Below are 20279 nucleotides of genomic sequence, written 5' to 3'. Positions count from 1 at the left end.
GTACAGACTGAGCCTGCTCCTATAGGAAGTCACCAAAAAAAGTCCTGAGAAAAATACAAAACCAAAAATATACTACATCCAAACATGCAAAAAGCTGAGAAAGAACAATCAAGACATGGGAAACCTCAAGTGCCAGGGCCCAGAAACAAAGAAAGAGTTTCACATACTCCAGCAGCAGAAAGGAAGCTGGGTAGATGGAAACGGTAAAAACAGATGAAGCTACAAAGGTAGACAGGGGCCAGATCATGCAGTGATTTGCAGGTCAGTGTGAAAGGTTTCTATTCTATCATAATTACGTGAGAAGTCATTAAAGAGGGGGAGAAAATTACCTTATGTGTACAGTCTTCTGAGATTAGGATGCAGAAGGTAAAGAACGATAACAAGAAGTTAGGAAGGTACTGCAGGAATCCCAGTAAGAGGGAACGGTAGCCTAGACCAGAGTGATGGCAATGAAAATAGAAAAAAGCAGAGAAACTCAAGACAAATGTAGTGCCTAGAACCCATAGTATTTGCTGGCAGGAGGTCAGAATGTAGGCAATGAGGGCCCAGAACAATCAAGTATACCTCTTAGGACTCTGGCTGAATCATTACTTACAAAGCTAAAACTTACAGTGGGTTTCTAATAATAAGGAATAGTTATGTATACTATGAAGCATCCGTGAGATGAAACATTACTAATGTTTGTGGAAGGCTTGCTTCTCTTTACTATCTATGAGGTAATGACATGATACTTATATAGTCCTTCAGTTTCCTCAAATAATTACTACAAATAATACCTATTGCTCTCATAGAGTTGTTGGGAGAATTAAATGTGAACCTATGAAAAACACTTAACACAGTGACTGTACTCGATAAATTAAAGCTATCAGAAGTCATAGTCATAACATCTCACCACCTAGAATAAAAAAAAAAAAAAGGGTATTCAATAAATGTTTTGTAGATGAATAGAAAAGCAGATAAAAGAAATGATATAATATCCCAGGTCATCTGACTCAATCCCATAATCCTTCTACAAAACTATGCACTCTTCACCACAGGCAGGTAAAAAAAGATTAACAGTTTCACAACCGTTAGACTGTGAAATCAACTAAGTGAAACCATGAAATCCTCATTAGAGATTTTTGGTACAAATTATACAAAAATGCAAGATCTACACTGTCATGTAGATTACACAGTTAAGTAAATACACAGTCAAGTAGATTAACTAGAATAATAGGTAAGTTTCTGAGTCACAAAAGTAATTGAAAAGTTTACTGGCCTACTTACAGGCTGATGAGTCAAGCTAAATGCAATACAAAAAGAGCACATGACGGGAGACAAAGCGACAAGAAAACACTAAAACACAGTCAAAAGTCAGATGGTGATATGGTTTGGCTCTGTGTCCCCACCCAAATCTGATCTCCAATTGCAATCTCCATGTGTGGAGGGAGATCCTGATGGGAGGTGACTGGCCCACAGGGGCAGTTTCTCCCATGCTGTTCTCATGATAGTGAGGGAGTTCTCATGCGAGCCAATGGTTTTAAGTGTGGCACTTCCTTGCTCTCTCTCTCTCCTGCCGCCATGTAAGATGTGCCTTGCTTCCCCTTCACCTTCTGCCATGATTGTAAGTTTCCTGAGGCCTCCCAAGCCAGGTGGAAGTGCAAGTCAATTAAACCCCTTTTGTTTATAAATTACCCAGTCTCAGGGACTATCTTTATAGCAGTGTGAAAATGAACTAATACAGATGGGGAATACAAGTGAGGGACTAAATAAGAGAACAGAACCCGAAACCTGGAAGGAAAGGAAAAAGAGATATACCAAAAATCAGGATTAGTCAGAGTCTGAGAGACAATTACAGACTAGGAGAAGCAGGTAATTACCTCTCCCACCCACAACGCCCAGGCAAAGATCCACTGTTCCTAGGGGAGAGACAGAAGTAAAAGACTACTACACTTCAAGGACACAGAGACCCTCCTGACCCATGATCCCATACCAAAACTAAGCAGGAGTACACTACTGCTAGAGGAAGGACAGAAAACTCTCCGTCCCAAGTACTACCTCAGTCATAAGACACAATTTGGCTGCCATGGGAGGGGAAAGATTAGGGGGAGAGGAGAAGACCGAAAAGGTTCTACTCTCAAGACTCAGGCTCACAAGCCCTACCTAAGACTGAAAGTAGACCAGGAAAACCAAGAACTTCTCCACCCCCATTACAAACCTACCCCATATAAAAAAGAATCTACTATAGAACAGGATGTTGCTGACAGCTGCCAACAGAGCAGTGTCTTAGTCCCTTTGTGCAGCCATAACAGAATATCTGAGACAGTGTAATTTATAAAGAACAGCAATCCATTTATATTTCCTCACTGTTCTGGAGGCTGGGAAGTCCAAGATGAAGACACCAGCATCTAGCTACAGCCTTCTTGCTGAGTCACTACATGGCAGAAGGGCAAAGAGAGAGAGACAAAAGGGAGCCACACTTGCCCTATATAACATTAATCCCATCTATGAGGGCAGAGTTCTCATGGTCAAAGCACCGCTTAAAGGTCCCATTTCTCAGTACTGTTACAAGGGCAATTAAATTTCAACAGGAGTTTTGGAGAGGACAAATGTTCAAACCACAGCAAGCAGGAACACCACTCAGTCCATCCAAAGCACAAAATAACAGCAACCCGCCGCCAGAGAAATTCAGGTCTGTGGTGCACTAAAGGTGATGATAGTAACAACAGAGCCATATCCAGCCCAAGTAATGACAAAACTAACTCAACCTACCATACTAACAGTGTGACAGAGGAGGTATACCCATTTCTAGACACAGGTTCTTCTATCATTCAAAAATTATGAGACACATTTAAAAGGAAAAAAAAAAAAACCCATCGTTAAGAGATAAAGCAAACAACAGAACCAAACAGAGATTACCTAGATGTTGGAACTAATCAGAGATGCTAAAATAACTATGATTCAAAAATATGTTAAAAGAGGTAAAAGAAAAGATCTGGACAACATAAGAACAGATACGAAATTTTAGTAGGGATATGGAAACTATAAGAGAGTCAAATAGGAATGCTAAAATTAAAAATAGGAATTTATCAAAGATGGAGAATCCCTTTGACAGGATTATTCATGAACTTAGGTCAACAGGAGTCATCCAAACTGAAACAGAAAAAAAAGGCGAGAGGTGTTTTTTTAAATAAAGAAACTGTAAGGAAACACCATTAACAAATAGTCTAACATATACTTAATTGTTGTCCCAAGGGAGACTAGAGAAAGCAAAGGAAAAAAGAATTATCTGAAAAGATAATGGCCAAGATTTTCCAAAATTAACAAAAGACAACCAAGATCCAAAGAGGTCAGAAAGCCCTCTTAAAATTGGTTAAGTTATAGTTACCTTAAATCAGGCAAGTCAAAGCAAAAGGTTAATACAAAACAATATAGCTTGAAATAACTAACTATTGGAAAGTACATATGTAACAGATATTGTAAAAATATTTCTATCACCGATAAAAAGATGACATTCTATTTACCATCTCCACGCGAAAAAAAAAAACTCAAATGGTCTAAAACAGAAAAAAAAGACAGTAAGAGACAGAAAAAACCTGAGCTGTAAAGTATAATCCAATAATTAAACACATACTATAGTTTTCTGCCAAAAGCCACTAAACCAATGAAGACACTGACTAGTACTTTGGCCAAAAAACTGTCAATTTTCAGCAAGTACATTAAATAAAAGAATTTGGTTATGAGTTACAAAAACGATTATTATACATAAATTTAGTAAGTCCTCTAGATGATAATTCCAATTTATGAAAATTCTAATGACCCACAAATTTATCTATGGTTTCTCATTTCCACTATTGTGAGAATTTTTACATTAGAGTAACTGGAAAAGAAGGGATCTAGAGATTGATAAGAGTAACGCAAGGCAGAGCCAGTGTTAATACTTTTTAAAATGCAACCCTGAGTTAAAGGAAACCTATGTAAAGTTCACTTGGCCTTAAAAGTGTATCCCTGTGACTCAAAAGTGGGAAAGTGCTACAATCCAAAGACCTACCTAAGTGGTGGGAACAGAGCCAGGAGAGACTGTCCAACATCCTCATGTCTTAACATAAAGCCTCTAGAGGAAGAATTCTAATTTTACCAATACTCTGTTACTGAAGTGGTTTCATCCATAGTAGCGGAGAAATTAAAAGACTTCTTAAATAAGTTTACCCCAAACCTTTTCCATTTGATTCATCCAAATCAATCAACATGTCTGAGACCGTGTGGACTCCTAAGACATGTGAATCAACAATTCCAAGTAACAAAAACAAGACATCTAGCTTTTCAATGGATTGGACACTGAGCCGCTAATATGCTCCTTTGTGTACATACTATCTACTACAAGCGAACATGGGTTTTCAAACATCTCATAAGCTACAGAAGGAAATACTGAACTCTTCCTAATAATAAAAGGATGATAAATGGAAACTAACTTTTCTGAATTACTAATTCAGAACATGCAAATGATTACCATGGTACTTTCTTTTAGCAAATATAAATATTAATAAGGGCTTTTGTGGGGCTCCAGACTGTCTGAAGCCTATTTTTCCCAAAGGTCTGTTTTTCAATTTGAAATTTTGCTAGTATAAGATTTTTCAAGAACATCCCCATAATAATTAGAAAGGAATTGTCTATAAACATATCATGTCTTGCTTGGGAATTTGTATTTAAAAACAGCTCCCATTTATCTAGAAATCTTAAAGACTGACTAAATACAAAGACTTACTATCTTTTCATTCCTACAGAGTCTGTTCTCATGTTGTTACATTATAAATTAGAGGCCTGAGACTCATACCAGCCTCTTACTCCTTTACTAATCTAGAACACGAAGAAAGAAATAATCCTAATTATTAAATTAGAGGCCTGAGACTCATACCAGCCTCTTACTCCTTTACTAATCTAGAACACGAAGAAAGAAATAATCCTAATTATTAACGTATTTAGGGCTTACGATGACTCTATCATGACTACCAGCCACCTGCCTGAAAACAAACTTAAAGACTTCAAAATGTAAAACTAAATTTTTAGTACACTATAAAAGTTACCAGATAATGTTATAAACACGTTTAAACAACTCATCATAGATTATTCATATATAAGTTTAGTTACATTCAGAGGACCAGCATATGTGCATATTTCTATAAGATTTTTAAACAAATCTCATAAAAAATACTATACAGCATATGGCAAAAATAACACAAAACTAGGAGTTAATAGATCTGACTTCTAATTCTAGGTCTATTACACTAAGTTAAACTTGATTTTAAGTTAAGAATATGGATATGCTTTGTATAAAACTCAAAGAGATTTATCATTGTGATTTGTATAACTGATATTATGAGTTAAAAGATTAATAAATAAAACCAATGTGCCATTCAGTTTCAATTAGAGGAATCTGCAAACTAGTGAGTACTGGAATGCGTAGCAATCATAATGTGAAGAAGCTGCCAATTTTATTCTAAGACCACATACTGCACATAGCAAAACTACAATTGCCCAACAAACGACCACAGCATTAAAAGTAAAATTATGACAGCAGCAACTTCATAAGTTTAGTTTTCTCCTACTTCTCCGGCATCTAAAAAGTGTCTCCTGTCTAGCACATAGTAGACATTCAAACATTTATTGAATAAATATCCTCCACAACTAAGTGGCACAATATAACCTCACAGTCTATGCCTAATACTTATCAATTTTACTAATTCCAATTTCATATTAACCAGCACTTTTTAATGTTCTTAAAATCTGTGAGACTATAAATAAAATTGTAACATTTTAAATAATCCATTCTTTTATTTCCCTAAACTCGAAAAGATATGAAATTATCCGTTAAAAGAGGAGAGTTCATAACTTAGGCCAAATGAGTAATATATTAATAACTGCTCAGTTTATGTAAATGAAGAACTGAAAGCTGATCCTATAACATGTGTCCACTAGAAGTTACCAGTCACCAATAAAGATGTGCCACAGTTCTTCCTAAAAGTACTTAACAGTACTTAGTGTCAGGTGGACGTTGGGGGTGCTGGGGCCTAATGGTTAGACAAGACTCTTGGGCAGGCAGATGGCTTCTCGGTGGCAGGCTGTAGGGGCCTCTGTGCGCTGGAGATCTCTCCAGCACCAGGAGCAGCTTGAGGACAGCAAGGAGCTGCAGCCTGTGGCCAGCCATCCAGGAGACCTCTGCCACAGCCCTGGGTTCCCTGTGCAGACAGTTCCAAAGGAGGCTGCCCCTGACAGCCGTCAACCTCAACCTCTGGGGAGACCCCTCCTGGAAACACCTGGAAACCCCAGAGCCAGGGCAGCAGAGCCTCCAGGCTGCAGCTCGCTCAGCTAAGAGTGCCTTGGATGCCAAGTACCAGAGAATCCAAGAGTCCTGACACCAAGTGGCTAGTGGAGACTCAGATGAAGGCCAGGAGGAGGAAGAGAGGGGCACAGAAGAGCAGTGGATCCCCGACTCACAGCCTGAGCCAGAAGAGCACCCAGCTGTCTGGAGGCGCCCCTGCCCACTCAGCCGCAGACCTCTGGGAGAAGGAGCATCACTGCCTCTCTGCCCAGATGGGTTCACGTACCCACCCACTACGGCAGTTGAGGCAGGAGTCTGCCTTCCAGAGCCCTTACTCCTTGACAGAGCCCCTCTGCTCTCCCAGCGAGTCTGACAGTGACCTAAAGCCTGTGGAGGCAGAACAGCATCTCCAGAAGCTGTCCCAAGAGCTGGACGAAGCCATTATGGCAGAAGAGAGTGGTGACATGAGCGTCTCTCTCACTGATGACAGAGGAAGTGCCCTGCAGGAAACAAGCCCTGTCTGATCACCAAAACTTCATACCCAAGGATGTCTGTGCTTCCCCATGAGCTTCCTGGACAAAGGAGTCATTAGTAACCCTGGGCCACTGCTAACAAGAACCTAACAAGGGGCCTAGAGTCCCCCTGCTCTGGCCACATCTAGCCAAAATGATTTAGTTCAGAACTAACATGGTAGCAACGAGAATGGAAAAAACATTTTTTTTTTTTTCCAGATGGAGTCTGACTCTGTCACCCAGGCTGAAGTGGAGTGCAATGGCATGATCTCAGCTCACTGTAACCTCCACCTCCAGGGTTCAAGCAAGTTTCCTGCCTCAGCCTCCTGAGTAGGTGGGATTACAGGCACCCAGCATCATGCCTGGCTAATTGCTGTATTTTTGTAGAAATGGGGTTTCACCATGTTGGCCAGGCTGGGCTGAACTCCTGACTTCAGGTGATCTGCCTGCCTCGGCCTACCAAAGTGTTGGGATTACAGGTGTGAACCACCACACCCAGCCTGTTACCCTCTGAATTAAACCCAAACATAAGGTAATAAGGTCTATGCGGCTCTGTACCATCCAGTCCTTCCCTTTTCTATAGCCAGATCTCATCCGACATTCCCCCTCCCTCAAGATGCTGGGTCAAAACGATACTCTTTCACTTCTTCAAATAATTCCAATTCTGTCTTGCCTCAAAGTCTCTGTCCGTGTGGAATGCTATTCCCCAGTTCTTCAGACTTGGCTCTTTATTGTCCTTCAAGATGCCACCTTAAATGTGACCTTCTTAGAAGCCTTCTCTAGCCTACCTAAATTAAAAACTGCCCCCACATTATTTTCTATTTTATGTCTCTTTTGTTCCTTAATAGCATTTCTCACAACTCAAAATAGCATTTGTATTTTCTATCTTCCCAACTGAAATGCAAGCTCCATGGGAACAAAAACCTCAATCTCATTCATCTTTGTATCCCCAATACTTAACTTATCACATGCCTGTAATATACTTGGCATTCAAATATTTACTAAGTAATTTCACATTTTTAAAAAATCACTCTATGAGCCTATTATTAAATATATCAATATGCATACATATCTGTAAGATTGCAAAAAACAAAATTTTGATGTTATCTTTGTTTTTTGTTTTTGATTTCTGAGACGGAGTCTCACTCTGTCACCCAGGCTGGAGTGCAGTGGCGTGATCTCGGCTCACTGCAAACTCCACCTTCTGGGTTCACAACATTCTCTTGCCTCAGCCTCCCAAGTAGCTGGGACTACAGGCACCCACCACCATGCCTGGCTAATTTTTTGTATTTTTAGTAGAGATGGGGTTTCACCGTGTTAGCCAGGATGGTCTCGATCTCCTCATCTCGTGATCCACTCGACTCGGCCTCCCAAAGTGCTGGGATTACAGGCGTGAGCCACCGCGCCCGGCCCATCTTTGTTATTTTTAGCTGTTGAAGTAGATGTATTTTCTATATTTACTTTTCAGTATGTTCTAAATTTTTTATAATAAACCTTTAAACTCATACATTAAAGATTTTAAAGTCTAGCATTTCAACTGCAAAATGCTTTAAATCTTTAAATGATATAAATAAAGGTACAAAATGACTCAGGCTTATGATACAATTAATTTTTTTTAATATCATGGTGCTTCTCAATGTCACCGTCTATACTTAGCTTCATATTTCTAGAGAGTTTTAACTAATCTCGGATCATTTGTGGTCCAGTTATTTAGATCAACTAACTGCTTCAAACTATGTCTTCGTACTTTTTAAAATGCAACATAAAATATCTTAATGACACTCAATAAATCAAAGCATATTTCTACAACTATCTTACCTCTGTATCTACAGATAAAAAGAATAATGTAAGTCAATAATACCTGAATACTTACCCTTGCCAGGCTCTATTCTAAGCATACATAGAGTTATTCATTTATTCTTTGCAGCCCATTTTAGAGATAAGGAAATTTAGGCGCTAACAGACTAAATCATCTACCCAAAATTACAAAACCACTGTCAGACTGGGATTCAAACTAAGAAAATCCTGCTCTAGTCTAGAGGCTATGCCCTTCATCACACTATACAAAAGTGGAAACAGGCCAGGCATGGTGGCTCATACTCATAATCTAAGCACTTTGCAGGGCGAGGTGGGAGGATTGCCTACGCCCAGGAATTTGAGATCAGCCCTGGGCAACATACCCAGACTCTGTCTCTACCAAAAAAAAAAAAAAAAAAAGGTGAAAACAAACTTATGGGCCAGATAAAAGTTCAAGATATAAGATGCTATGCTTCTTAAAAATTACATTCCATCATCCTTGTATTTATGAAAACAAAGCACAAACAGCAATTACGCATTTATCGAAAAGCCGAGTCAAACTGAACAAACCGAGTCAAAGTTTAATTTTAAAAAGGACAAATTACTGGGCCTCAGATATATTCTATAGGAGTCGTATTCCAAGATTTTGGAATATTTAATAGCAAAATTTTGTTATTTACCAAAAATAAAGGAAGGAGGAACTCCTAAAGCCATTGGACAATAAAGATCTAGAATGTAAATTAATCACAACGTTTGTATCTGCTCCTTCTCCAGCCTCATTTCCTGATTCAACTCCATATATACCTTATGCTTAACATGAAGATCCTTGGCACTGGGGGATTTTTAAAGTACAAACTATTTGAGAGCAATCCTAAATTTCTGTTAGATGTACTAACTCATGGAGATAACCTCACAGGGATTCTCTAAGGATTAAATTGGATAAAACACACAAAATGCCTGGCAAAAATTTAAATCCCACATGCAAATATGGATGATGCTGCACTGCAAAAGGGCCCAGCATTGACTCTGTCATCCTGGGTATTTGGTAATTCACAATCATATTTAGCATTCTCAAATGTCAATGCCTATAATAATCGTCACTCCCCACCCAGCTTCCTCGCTTCACACCTCTGGTTTTCCACCATGCCTTTCTCCATCTGACAAACTCATACATTCTCGGCAGACACTTCTACTCTGGATATTTAAGAAAAAAAAAAAAAAAGGATTCACTAACAACCTGCATCTCCACATCAAAATTAGTAACTCCATCTTTGTAATTCAGTAAAATACAGCACATAGCCTTAGGCCCTTTTACCCTTATCACAACTATCATCACCCTTTAAGTGGATATGCCTTCTAGCAGACTACAAGGTAGGGTGAATATCTTACTGATCTTGAAATTCCAAACACCCACTGGTATCTGGCACATAGGACTCACTGAAATTTTGTGTTTGCTTGCTTGTTTTTTAATAAAGTATACTAAAGAGTGAAAAAGGAATGATACCTGAAAACATGTACATCTATTATATACCAGTTAAAATTTTTTAAACTATATTTATAATTATACTTTGTTCCAAAGAAGGGGGAAGGGGGACTTATTTTTTAATACTTCCAATAAATATTCTTATATTTGTTTATAACTTCAGTGAGGCATAATGACAAAAAGTAGATATATTTAAGACATACAATTTGATCTGATATATGCATACAGTATGAAATATTCACCACAATGAAGCAAATTCACATAATCCATCACATCACATTCTTACCTTTTTTTTTTTTTTTTGGTATGTTAAGAACTCTTAAGGTCTACCCTCTTCACAAATTTCAAGTACAGTATACGACACTATTAACTACAGTCATATTGTTGTACATTAGATCTCCAAACTTATTTATGTTGCATAACTGAATCTTTGTACTTGAAGTTTCAACATCTCTCCATTTACTCCTTTCCCTAGCCCCTGGTAACCACCATTCTAGTCTGTTTTTGTAAGTTTGGTATTTTCAGATTCCATGCAGTATTTGTCTTTCTATGGTCTGCATTATTTCACTAAGCATAATGTCCTCCACATTCATCCATGTTGCCGCAAATGGCAGAATTTTCTTCTTTTTTAATGCTGAATAATATTTCATGGTGCATGTGCATATGTATCACATTTTCTTTATGCATTCACTGATGAACGCTTAGGTTGTTTCATATCTTGGCTGTTGTGAAAAATGCTGAAAAGAACACAGCAGTGCAGATATCTCTAACAGGTATTTTCAGTAAATGTAGCAAGGATACTAGATAAGCTACCACAGTAGTGGTCCTTTAAGAACCAAAATATTTATATACATTTTCCTATTTTTAGATTATGCAATCCAATCTCAGGCAATTTTCAGGTTTACATTTAAAAAAAATTTTTTTTAATTAGCCATCTGTGGTGCCTCACAGCCTGGGAGGCTGAGGCGGGGAGACTGATTGAGTCTAGGAGTTTGAGGCTGCAGTGAGCTATGATCCTGTCACTGCACTCCAGCCTGGGCAACAGAGTGAGACTACATCTCTAAAAATAAATAAATAATAAATGTTTTTAAATGGTCAATTTCAGCATCTTTATATTTCCAGTTACTCATACCATAGCTGGCACAAAACAATCACTAAATATTGTTTAAAACTCTATGCACACACAGACATATTCACCAATGACTGACTTTCTCACTTTAACCTTCTATAGTTCTGTTTAGGACCCATATAACAGACCTAGAACCAAACAAACTTTTTTTTTTTTTTTTTTTTTTTTTTTTTTGAGAGAGGGTCTCACTCCGCTGCCCAGGCCAGAGTGCAGTGGCCTGATCAAGGCTTATTGCAGACTCAACTTCCCCCAGGCTCAGGTACCTGATTCTCCCATTTCAGCCTCCTGAGTAGCCAGGAATACAGGGGCACATCACCACGCCCAGCTAATTTTTTTGTATTTTTTGAGGAGATGGGGTTTCATCATGTTGCCCAGACTGGTCTCGAACTCCTGGGCTCAAGTGATCTGCCCACCTTGGCCTCGAAAAGTGCTGGGATTACAGGCATGAGCTACAGCGTACGACCCCAAACAAACACGGAATAAACATCAGAGGGTATGCAAATTCAATTCAAAAACAGCCAGGGGTACCTACAATTGCAGTTTAGCTTTTCTTTCTTAATGTGGTACCCAGAAGAAAGAAACGGCGAGGATTAACAGAGTCTGAATATGTGTGGCAAAGCAGAAATAAGAGCTAAACATAACAATGGTTCAAGGCATTGGGGAAACAGAGCAAAAATTACATATACGTCATTAATGAAAAGGTTAGAGATTTATTGCTGGACAATAGGAATAAAGAAGGGGGATTAAGATTATCTAGTTATCCAACATCAGATTTTTTTAAAAAGAATAAAAAAGACAGTAATAGAAAACACGGGCCTGTGCAACTTGCAGTGTGCTGAGTAGGAGACAAAAACTTCAAACAAGGGTTTAAAAAGACTTTTTACTTATTGAGAATATTTTAAGAAACTACAAATCACTTTGACTACCCTAGGGGGTTTTGATGAGGCTGTTTATGATAAGGCTGTTTAGTATTCTGTAATCACATAAATGAGATACTCACTTCAAGCATTTTTTTTAATTAAAATCCCAGCACTTCATTCAGTAAAAGTTTTTGAGGTGTTTCAGTTCCATATAATGTCAAGTTTAGGAAGATCAAAGAGAGGCAGAGAAAGTGAAAATGACTAGAGGAAAAAAAGTTACACAGTGGCCAAGATCCATAAGCACACATAAAAACATTCATACACAAAAAGAAACACGCGGACAGATACAGGTACTTGGGCTCTGAGATGAATGTTAGTCCAAGTAAACTGCGCCTGCCAGGCTCTGTGGCTCCAATCAGCCTGTGTGTACTGGAGGGGAGTTACCACTATCTTATGAAAACACTGAATAGACATTATTAAACATTCTGCAAATGCTCCTAGCCTTAATCCTGAAATTGTTTCACTTTAAAGGATATGGCTGACAAGGCCCAGAAGAAAGGAAATTAGTCTCGGGACTGCAGCCATGATGCTTGTGCTGTATCACACCAAGGGCCAAAGGAAATAAAGCCAAAAATCAAATCAGTCACTGGCTTGGGGTTCCCTACCCCCAATTTTGACCTTTCCTAGTAATGAAGTTCTCCGAGGAGGAAATGTTCAGCTAGACTAGGGGAACAGGAGGCTGAGAACAGCGACTTAAGAGGGAACCACCCTTAAAATCAGCAACAATGAAACTAGTCAAGGAAAACAGTTACAGAAGGTAGAATTAGAAAGCGTCAAGAAAGACTGAATATCCAACATATACTAATATAGAGATCTAGATGGATAAAGAAAAGAACAAACCATTTAGATTTGGCAATAGAAATCATCATCTGTAGATTAAGCTTGAAATTCACACAGGAATGAAATTTAGAAGTTAATATTGAAATAAGTAATATGCCACTAGTCTGAAATATTGTTATTCACAGCTGAGGGGTCTGGGGAGCCTTCGACTCTTGACTTCTAACATTAGTTCAATCTGGAAACACTTATCCTTTTTACACATGGAATTCTAAAAGCTTTATATAAGCATTTTATGGCAAATATATTATCTTCAGATATCAAAAGTTTTTTGGTTTTACTTATCAAACAATTGGCAAAGACATCTGCAACTGTTTTTCTGTAAACGACTTTGTAAATCATCACATACACCCAATTACATTTTTTTAAAAAACTAATCTTTATATTAAGAAATGGGCACATTTGAAATAAGATTCTCTATCACAAACAGTATGTTTCTTTTTGGATTTATCAAGGGCTTATACTGATTTAAATCATTCTATAAACTCTGTATGTTTAATGCTAAAGATAATTTTTATTTCTTACACTTCATATAAATAGCCAGATTCCTTTCTAAGCTAAGAATATAGTCGATTTTACAAAATTTCATCTAAACATTTTCATAGCCACTACATAATTAGAATTCTCAAGCCCTCTTCTTCTAAATAGTTTCCTAACTGGCATCCTTATCTCTGTTATCTCCTCATTGCCATCCACCCAGAATTGGCTGTCTCAAACACAAAGGACATGTCACCCCCCATCTTCAAAAACCACAATGCCTCTCACCTCCTAATGACAGGATATAGATTTGTAACTTCAAGAGTTTATTAACAAAACACTCTGAAAGTTCAAAATGCCTTTACCTCAAAAATTAAAATATATGTACATTTTCCCTAACGTGCATATTTAGAAACCTTTAGTTGTATAGCTCTCAAATAATCTAATAAAATGCATATGCCAAGAAAATGTGTATTTGTCCTGGGTGTCCCATTCTTCCCAGTATACACATGAGTACCCCAGTTTTAGATGTGCTGACATTTTGATACATGCTGAATACACTAGGGAATTGTAAAGCTCTTGATAATTTGGCCCCAACCTTCTTTCTTCTTGCATTCCCCACTACTCTACATATACCTTATACTTAACTCTAAAGAAAAGTATTTACCCCCTATTCTTGGATATGTCTCCTCCCAGAAAGCCTTTTCACTCATCTCCGTAAGAAGTCCTATCTATACATCAAGGTCCAGCTCAAATCCTGCCCTCCTCCAGGTCCTCTAACAGCCTCTTCCTTTCTCCTACACTTTGCAGCCCATTGTGGTCTAATCACAATCCATCGCATATTGTTTGTATAAGGACGCATATATTAACATACCTGCTAAGAATCCAAGCGCTGGAATCAGAGAAACCCTAGACAACTTCTAACTCTGCTACCTACTAGATGTGAGCTTGGGCAAGTTACTTAAGATCATCCAGTATGTTTCCTAATCTACTATATGAAGATGAAGATAGCAACAATAGAAACTGAGGACTACTTGTAGGGGAGGTAAGGAGGAGGGCTTAATGGTTGAAAAACTATTAAGTACCATGCTCAGTACCTGGCTGACAGGATCACTGGTAACTAAAATCTCAATATCGTTCAAAAAACCCAGGCAATGAACCTGCCACATGAATCTAAAATAAAAGTTGGAATCAAAAATGAATCCAAAAGAAAAGTTGGAAGGAAAAAAAAACAGTAGCTATCTAACAGAATTAGTCTCAGAATCAAAAACAGTGATGTATAATATAAAACGCACTTAGCACAATACTAACACATAGGAATAGTTTAATCAATGTGCCTATTATTACCTAGTCTGAGTCCAAAACAGTCAGACCTACATCTTCCTCTTTTGTTTAATTCTTTCCCACTTCTCTTTCGTGTTATTCTGCTTGTGCTTAATAATTATTTAGTTAATAAAACCTCATCAATTCAGAAGTAAATTCCTAGGTAGATCTTAACAAGGTAAGGTCCAAATTCCAGTAAATGTCAAAAAATGGCTTACTATCCATACTATTAGCAGTTAGTCTTACTATTAGCTTAGCCAATATATACATTAACTATCATATTACATAAATGCAGATCTCCGACAATCATTGTGAAAGTGTTCACACCGCAATTATCATCAATGATTAGGCCACTATCAAAAATCCTTGATATCATTACGCAAAAAGAGTCTAAATTAATCTGGAAATACTAGCATGTATCCAGCCACAAAGCAAGCCTTTGGCAAGCTAAATCATCCTGTGTCCTCCTTTAGAATAAAAGGAAGCTAAATCTTGGATCCACTTTTCCAACTGGCCCTCTGAATTCTTCCTGTGCTATGAGATTCCCAACAGAGGCCAGTTCTGCCATGGTATTCTTAAGAGTACCAAGGGATGCAATGTTTCCAGACCAATTAGATTACTACCAATTCTTAAATGTTCAGAATTGACTAGATCAAATGGATATGAACAGATTCTTTAATCCTGTAGTTAGCAACAATAATACAACTACAGCAATGACTAAAGACTGGTGAAGAAAAGCACTGGTAATGATACTAAAGGGAAAGAGAAAGAGGATACAGCAAACGATGGCTTTAGAAGTTCAGGAAGAGCAACATCACAAGAGGAACAAAGGTTTCTCACGCCATCTGAATCTACTTTGAGTCTATGGTCACAATGGAAACACTAACATGTGTAAGTTATTCATAAAATATTACTGAAAGCAACACATATATCCCACAGGCAAACCAACTACTAATTTAAAAAAATAAGGAATACAACTGATGTCATTAAAAGTTCCGTTTAACATTTTCCCAAAGACAATCATGCTAATTTGAGATATTTCCATCTAAATTAATGAAAGCTCCACAATGCAGAGGTGTTTAACAGCACTGGGTAAAGTGGCCATTCTAAATGGTATTATATGTTGAACTAAGAATGTATTAAACTTTAATTGAGATTTTAATACTTCTAAGAGACATGTTTTTATATATGTATATTTCCAATAACATGCCAAATCAGTGAAATGGTACTACAGTTAAGATAAAACCTTCATATAGGCACTAAAGAATGTTACTTTAATTCCTTCTTTAAAAGGATAGAGGCAAATATGTTCAGTTAAAATTTGTTTTTAAAAATTCTGAAACAATTAATTCCATAAGAAATAATGTAATATTTCAATTATTCGGCATTTTGTTGTTGCTGTTTCGCTTTCATAAGCTATTTCTCAGGGACCCTATCTGGATGAGATCGGTCACTCCCCACCGGGATCAATTCATCAACTCTAAATCTGGTAGGCAAAGAATTAAAAAAAAAAAAAAAAGGTATTGTTTTAAGTTATTAAAGTACTGCTTTAGAACACAATCACCAAGCTCTCAGTCACCTATCCCTAATTTGCTTTAAATTTCAATCACTTTCAAAGTAAGTGCTCTAAATACATAAGTGCTGTATATGTCATTTAAAACCCTTACCATACAATGTTATGAATATTGGTTCCGTCTCATCAAAAACATTTGTACAATGAATTCTGAAAAGGTAATATCTAAAAAGGAAAAGAAAATATAAACCTGTATTCATTATGACAACGTGTCTGTTTATTTGGATGATTTGTATAGTTTTGAGCAATAATAGTTTATTTGAGCAAATAAACACAAGATAATTTAAAGGCAATTTATTCTTAGAGTACACTAAATCCCTAAAATAAAACACTTGAGAGGCAAACTGCAGTGAAAAAGAAAGTTTCATAGATTTTATTAGTAAAAGGCAAATTCTTATGGAGCCTCTAAAGGTAAGTATTAAAAATGCCAGTCTCGAGAGGAAAACAGAAAAGTGATTTTGGTTGTCATTTTGCAGAGCTATTAAGAATACTCACTGCTAAATCACAACTTTAATCAGAAGCCAAAGACACCAATTCTTCTCTCAGAAGGCTTTCAAAAATTTTCAATTTTCCAAATTCACGTGAGGTTTAGTTCTCTTATTACTGATGCTCTACTCCATCTCTATCCATTAACGCTGCCTAGAATATGACACCACACCACAGTATTTTGTAAATTCAGTCTATGGTTTTACTTCCTGAAGTGTACACTAATGCTAATAAATTAGGTTCTAGGCTTTGCATAACATTTACAAATAGAACCATAAAAGAAAGCACTATTCATACAATCTTAAGAATGGGAAACAACCCTATAGAGGCCATATAGTTCAAACAAATTTTCAATATTCTCTAACTTCATCACAGATTTTCAATTTACCTTTACCAAGATATGAGTGCTATTGACTGTATTTACTAAACTTATTAAAATAACAATTTAATTTGTATATTGTGTAGTTTTATGATTTAAACTTTAAGTGGAAATGTTTAACTTGTTAAAAATCAATATTCTGATGAAAGGAAAGTAAAAGAACATTATAAATAATTCCAGGGTATTCTTCTAGCAAACTTATTTTAAAGCCCTATGGCACAACTCTTTTGTGTGATACACTGGATTTTTTTTGCAGTAAGAATCACCTTTTTCCCCCAATGCCTTAAATAAGTACAGACAAATTTAAGTCTTAAAAAGGATTGTAAATAGCTTATTAAAATAAAATTTCATCTGAGCAATTTTCTTAATGTGATCTACACAGTATAAAATATTAGCAGTCAGTAAATACTAAATTTTCTGAATTGCTTGCCTTTTTACCAATTACTTTTTGACGGAGCATTAGCCAATTACGTATTAACCAAATTTTTCTACTAGAGAAACAAACCCAGAACCACTCTTACATCTTCTACAAACCTAAATATTTCTGCTCCTTCCCTTCCTGCATGAGGCATTAAATCTCCAAATTACAGTCTTATCAACTTTCTTAATAATCACTATTCTTCACTATTATGTTACTTGCCACATTTTTATTTGGAGAATAAATACTATTCAAGCATAAAGTTGTCTGGCCTATCTTCTCACTCAAACTATATTATGCTCCTAATGCTGATTATTTTATAATCACTTTTATCCCAGTTACCCAATTGGTAGGTTTGATGTATCAAGTTCCATTTAATAGGGCTTGATATGCTTCAGGGTAAAGTTAAACATGCTGATCATTATGTTCTATACTCTACATCCTCTAAAGCCTTTAAAGTTTACCAACATCCTTCTTCTCTCTAGAATAGTAAATATCCTATCATAGAACCCAGAGAAACTGCTTGGCTTTAAAGAATACAGTTTCTGAGCACTTGTCAGAGAAGCTGTTCGTAACTTCCAGACGCCCGCTGGACTATCACTTTGGTTAAATTAATCATGGGTCATCTTGTGCCTCTTTAAACTTTTTAGTCTTACAATTATTGTAGGAAACCTACAGATCTACTTTAAAACTAAGTGAAATACAAAAAAAAAAAAAATCATTATTTTAGCTCCATTACTTTTCCCAAAGAAATCATTTCAGGGTCCTTATATCATAACTTTTACTTAAACCACAACCCATCAGTTGTACATAACACCGGAAGGCTTTAAAAATGATACAATTCTGCACTTAACCTTACAAAGCACGTTTCCAAGTTCTCAATTACGAGAACGTTCTACAAAAAAGAAAAAAAAAAAAAAAAGGTGCTGGTGCAGTCTATCAGAACTGTGTTGCCAGCTGCAAGCCCCGAGTATGCTGCACTTTGCAAATTTTAGGTATAATTTCTGGTTACCTGCTGCGGTTTCTGCACCCTTTGTCACCCAGTGATGCTCCCACCAGCAAACACTTTCCAACACTTAAAACGGCCTCCTTCCACCCCGCAAAAAAATGCACAGTAAACTTAGGCATTTCTGCATACAAACACGGAACTACTAATATCACTAGGTATTATGGCTCTCAAAGAATCGTCTTTAGCAGCCTCCCCTGGGACGTTGTGCTCAGCGGGGCTTTGAACCGGTGAGACTCGCTGCCAGCTGCCTTTGCAAAGGCAGCACCAGAGGTAGACTCAATACCGCAATGCTGCTGCTGACTTTTTTCCAGCAGCTTCAAAAAAAAAAAAAAAATCAGCCCAGTCCCCTGCAGACCCTGCTGGCTCTTCTGCAGCACGAAAGAGAAACCACCGCATTGCTCAGCTTGGAATATCTGAGAGCCCGACTGAAGGGAGGGGAACCAGTGCCGTCGAGAGGCTCGGCGAGGGTGGGGTGTTGGGGTGAAAAGGGAAGATGTCCGGAGTGCAGGGAACCGCGACGGAACAGCAGCCAGGGCTCCGCATCACGCCCGGCCGAGGTCGTGGAATAGCGGACGTCCGGCGGAGATGCTGGCCTCTGCACGGGATGGGGGGGTCTCACCGCGGCCGGCTGAGCCCCGCCCGCCGCCCCCCGGCCCCTCACCTGTCGTGAGCGCTGGGCTATCGCCGGCCGCCGCGGCGGGAGAAGAGGCGGCAGTTGTGGAAGAGCCTGTCGCCCGCCGCCCGCGGAGGTGCCGGGGTACAAGCTCGCATCCGTCCGCCGCTCCGGCTACCAGCAGCCCGAGCACCAGCAACGCAGCCCAGCGCCGCCGCCGCAGCCAGCCCCAGGCTGGGCCGGGAGTCGAGGCGGGATGAGGGCGCCGAGGAGGAGCCGGGTGAAAGCGCAGCTGCGCCCCGGCTGCACGCCTCTCGCCCGCTCCTCGAAGCGCCGCCACCGCCGCCGGCGACTCCTCCGGCCGCCCCCGCCGCCTCAGTCGCGGAATCCCGCCGGGCACCAGCCTGGTCCCGTCGGCACCGGCGGCCTCCGGAGCTCTGATCCCGGCTGCGTTCATTGGTTCCGGTTATTTAAAAAAAAAAAAAAAAGTGGGGGGTAGAAAGGTACGGCGTCTTCAGGCGGTGCACGACACCCGCGCTGCTGCTGCGGCGAGACCGGGATCCGCTGCTCTGGCGCCGCCAAACACCAGCCCCAGCGCCCGCGCCGCCGCCGCCGCCACCGCCGCCGCCGCCGCGGCGCATCCCCCCGCCCCCTCCGGCCGGCGCTGGTCGTAGTACCACGCTCCGCCGGGACGCCTCCCTCCCCTCGCACATTCGCTCGCATACCAATCCCCCGCCTCCCTCAGGCCCTCCACGGCGCAGGCGCTGCGCGGCTGTACAGCGCGTGCGCGGCACCCCAGCCCCGCCCCGGAGGCGTTCCCGGACCAACGGTAGTACGGCGGGGCGGTTACTAACGCTTTAGCGAGCCGCGAAGATAGGGGGCGGGGAAGAAGGAGGACGTGTACCCCTCCCTCATTCACTGCACCACCGCGAGGGAGAGTGGGGGGCTACAAGGGGGCGGAGAGAAGAGTCCAGACGTCCCACATCCTGAGGGCGAGTTACAGCCTCGTGGAGGGCAGCAAAAGT

At 39.3% G+C, this 20279-nt stretch overlaps 1 protein-coding gene and 1 pseudogene across 3 annotated transcripts in view; one reads left to right on the top strand and one right to left on the bottom strand.

Annotated features, from left to right (window-relative positions):
* STIM2 (stromal interaction molecule 2) overlaps window positions 1–19980 on the bottom strand; it is a 165857-nt gene extending 145877 nt beyond the window's left edge. For 2 of the 3 annotated variants that reach the window (XM_005554636.5, XM_005554637.5), the window contains exon 1: window positions 19303–19980. In XM_005554636.5, coding sequence (XP_005554693.2) covers window positions 19303–19711 — 409 coding nt within the window. In that variant the 5' untranslated portion in view covers window positions 19712–19980. Of the gene's footprint in view, window positions 1–18644; window positions 18795–19302 lie in introns of those variants that run through there. The other variant, XM_065544845.2, reaches the window with a different exon arrangement.
* LOC102145169 (protein PIMREG-like) lies at window positions 6080–6865 on the top strand (annotated as a pseudogene).
* Window positions 19981–20279: the final 299 nt, after the last annotated feature.

Source organism: Macaca fascicularis, chromosome 5 (assembly GCF_037993035.2).
Source record: "Macaca fascicularis isolate 582-1 chromosome 5, T2T-MFA8v1.1".
Lineage (NCBI taxonomy): Eukaryota > Metazoa > Chordata > Mammalia > Primates > Cercopithecidae > Macaca > Macaca fascicularis.
The sequence above is the reverse complement of the archived record's forward strand: the minus strand, read 5'-3'. Positions and strand labels throughout refer to the sequence as shown.